General features: G+C 40.9%; 1 protein-coding gene across 1 annotated transcript in view; it reads right to left on the reverse strand.

Annotated features, from left to right (window-relative positions):
• Positions 1-515: 515 nt before the first annotated feature.
• LOC101854267 overlaps positions 516-3,125 on the reverse strand; it is a gene marked incomplete in the record, with an annotated part of 9,441 nt that continues 6,831 nt past the window's right edge. Inside the window, 2 exon segments of the mRNA XM_013085691.2 lie at positions 516-1,024; positions 2,297-2,443. Of these exon segments, the coding sequence (XP_012941145.1) occupies positions 545-1,024; positions 2,297-2,443 (627 nt within the window).

Here is a 3,125-nt window from a genome sequence, read left to right on the forward strand (position 1 = left end):
GAGAGAGAGAGAGAGAGAGAGAGAGAGAGAGAGAGAGAGAGAGATACGAGGAACATAAAGGGAAGATGTGTACAAGGGAGTTGCCATGAGCTAACCCGATATAATATTGTTTTACGTTTAGCCAACCTCAGACTTTAGACTCGTAAACTGTTTGTTCGTTCGTTTGCTTGTTTGTATTTTCTCTCTTGGTTTATCTTTTTGTTTCCCTGAGTTTCATTCATTCATTCATTCATTCATTCATTCATTCATTCATTCATTCATTCATTCATTCATTCATTCATTCAATAATTCAATAAGATATTCGTTCGTTCATCCGTTCATTTATTTAATATTCTTTAAATGTATCTACCTATTTATTAATTAATCTATTTATCCACTTATCCACTTATTCACTTATCCTCTATTATATATATATATATATATATATATATATATATATATATATATATCTTTTTTTTTTTTATTTATATTTATTTTTTTTTTTTTTTTTTTTAATTTTTTTTTTATATTTTAAATTGGAAACTTTAGCTGGGCCTGTCTTAAACTAAGCAGAGCAGCCTTTATAAAACTTGACAAACACAGCCATGACGTCAGCTTGAGCGAGTTCCCCGCTGGAAGACCATGTCATACGTCCGGTGCCACTGCTGTATAAGAACTGTGGGTAAGACGAATGCTTTTCATACTGACATGGGGGCAGAGGGTTATCCATGGCCATGAACCAACCAATATCAGCCAGACAGCCCAAGTATATTTGGTTAATGTAGAAGCGGCGTTTCAAGCCCGCATCCCCAGCAATGGAGAAGAAGTTGGTGGTTTTTTCCTTCAGATCCTCCCACTTTCCAGCGCCCTTGAGATTTCCAGGACTGAACCAGGACAGGTAGTCTGTGCCGGCGGCGTCAAAGGTCAAGGCCTGTTTGATGACACCACGCTCATACACAGCCAATACCACCTCCTCAATGAACTGCCAGTCATCCAAGATGGCGTTGTTTCGGTAGTGAGCACTGCAAGGCAAAGAACCGTTCACCTGTGGAAGAGGGAACAGAGTCCATTGCAAGAAATTAACTTTGCTGAGTAAAGTCTCAGATGAAGCAAAAAAGAGAAGCTGTGATAGGGGAGGGACGGAGAAACGATCCTTCAACGAAGATACTCATGATAGTTTAAATTATACAGATTTGCAACATTTTCATGAGAAAGGTGACAACTGGTAATCAGTCCATCTAGAATCTAGATCTATCTATATTAAATATATGTGTGTGTATATATATATATATGTATGCCCCCTTTATTAACAACCAATGGGAGATGAGATGGATGGCGCTGATAAAGAAGTAAAAAAGTATAGACCCAACTCACTTCCAACATGAAGGCAACAAATCATTTACTATATAGAGAGTTGTCATATTCTGTTCGAATGGAGTGAAAAGCGTACTGGTTTGGTTATCCATTTAGAACGAAAGACACACTTTACAAAATTTATTCCCCGCGTTTAAATGGTTCTACTCCACATCTTTTTCGCACAAAGACGTAGAACCTTATCATTATACCACAGGCGCCGGCAGGAGGCATGTAAACAAATGGAAAATACATTTCCACCCACCCCGACCCCCACCCCAAAGCAGTTGCTCTAACGCCGCCTAAGAATTACCAAGTTTTATCCGACATTTTTGGAAGTTTTGAGTTACTAAGACCATGAGATCACAAACTAATTTATATTCTATCTGATTCTGCTTTATCAAAATCATAAGATTATTCGCAGTCGTTATCAAGATATTCAAAGAAATGCATTTGAAAACGCTTGACATAATATTGTGAAACTCAAAATTTTTGACGTCGAATTTCTCCGAACTAGGTACTGAGCTGATATATGTTTTAGTTTCGTGTTAGTTTTAGTAAGGTTTTACGGCGCCCGCAACTGCACAATGTCATATGAGCGCAAAGGGGTGGATGTCAACAGAGAAGTCCCAAACGGGGAATCAGGTTTACACTGTTCATCTCTCTAGCCTCAACAACACAAAGTCTGCTTCGACTACCAAGACACCCTGGAAATAGAAGTTCACAAGAGAGTGACAAACATATAAAAAGAAGTAAAGGAAAACTGAAGATAGTAAGGATGAGGAAAGAAAAAGAGTAGTTCCCTCTATGTTGTTCCGGCACAGTATGAGCATGACATTGATAAATCAGTCCATTTACAATTCTACTGTACATAAGAACATGTTAACCCCCCCCCCCCTCTCTTTTGGGGGAGGGGGGGGATGGCCTAGCTTCGTAGTTCTAGGATAGTGAAATAATGCTTCACCTGTTTACAGCATGGCTCGTAGTTGATGGCATCGTCCTTCACGTAAGCGTCGTAGACAGACCTTCCGACTCCGGCCGTTCCCCGAAACGCCAAGTAATAGCTGCCTCCGTCACCGAACACGTCGAACGACTGGCCTGGGTTTCTTCCCTGAGGAAAGTAAAGGGACATAGGAGTTCTGCTGATATCATGATATCCCTGAGGAAAGTAGAGGGACATGGGAGTTCTGCTGATATCATGATATCCTTGAGGAAAGTAGAGGGACATGGGAGTTCTGCTGATATCATGCTGCTAGGTCTAGTCTGTGGCACGGATGTTGCAGGTTCGAGTCATCAACGTTAACGGCGTAATCTGAGCTTTGGTTATACATGTATTGGGAGTTTGCGTGTGTCTCCATCCAGTTGGGGCAGGTTGGAGGTACTTGGGTAGGTAGGTAGATAGGTAGGTAGGTAGGTAGGTACGTAGGTAGGTAGGTAGGTATCTCTCTCTTTTCTCTCTTCCTCTCTCTCTCTCCTCTCTCTCTCTCCTCTCTTTCTCCCTCTCTCTTTTTCAGTTTCTCTGTCTCTGTCTCGCTCTCTGCCTCTCTGTCTCTATTTTTCTCTCTCTCTCTCTCTCTCTTCTCCCCCCCTCTCTCCCTCTCTCTCAATCTGTCTCTCTGGCCCTGTCTATCTATCTGTCTGTCTATCTGTCTGTCTGTGATCCATCCCTGTTCACCCTCTTCAAAAAAACACAGAAAAACCCCAAGCAAACAAGCAACAAAGAACAATAGAAAAATATTGAAAGAAAATTACGAACAAATGACAACACACACACACACACACACACATACACA

Source organism: Aplysia californica, unplaced genomic scaffold, assembly GCF_000002075.1.
Source record: "Aplysia californica isolate F4 #8 unplaced genomic scaffold, AplCal3.0 scaffold00398, whole genome shotgun sequence".
In the NCBI taxonomy this organism is placed as follows: domain Eukaryota; kingdom Metazoa; phylum Mollusca; class Gastropoda; order Aplysiida; family Aplysiidae; genus Aplysia; species Aplysia californica.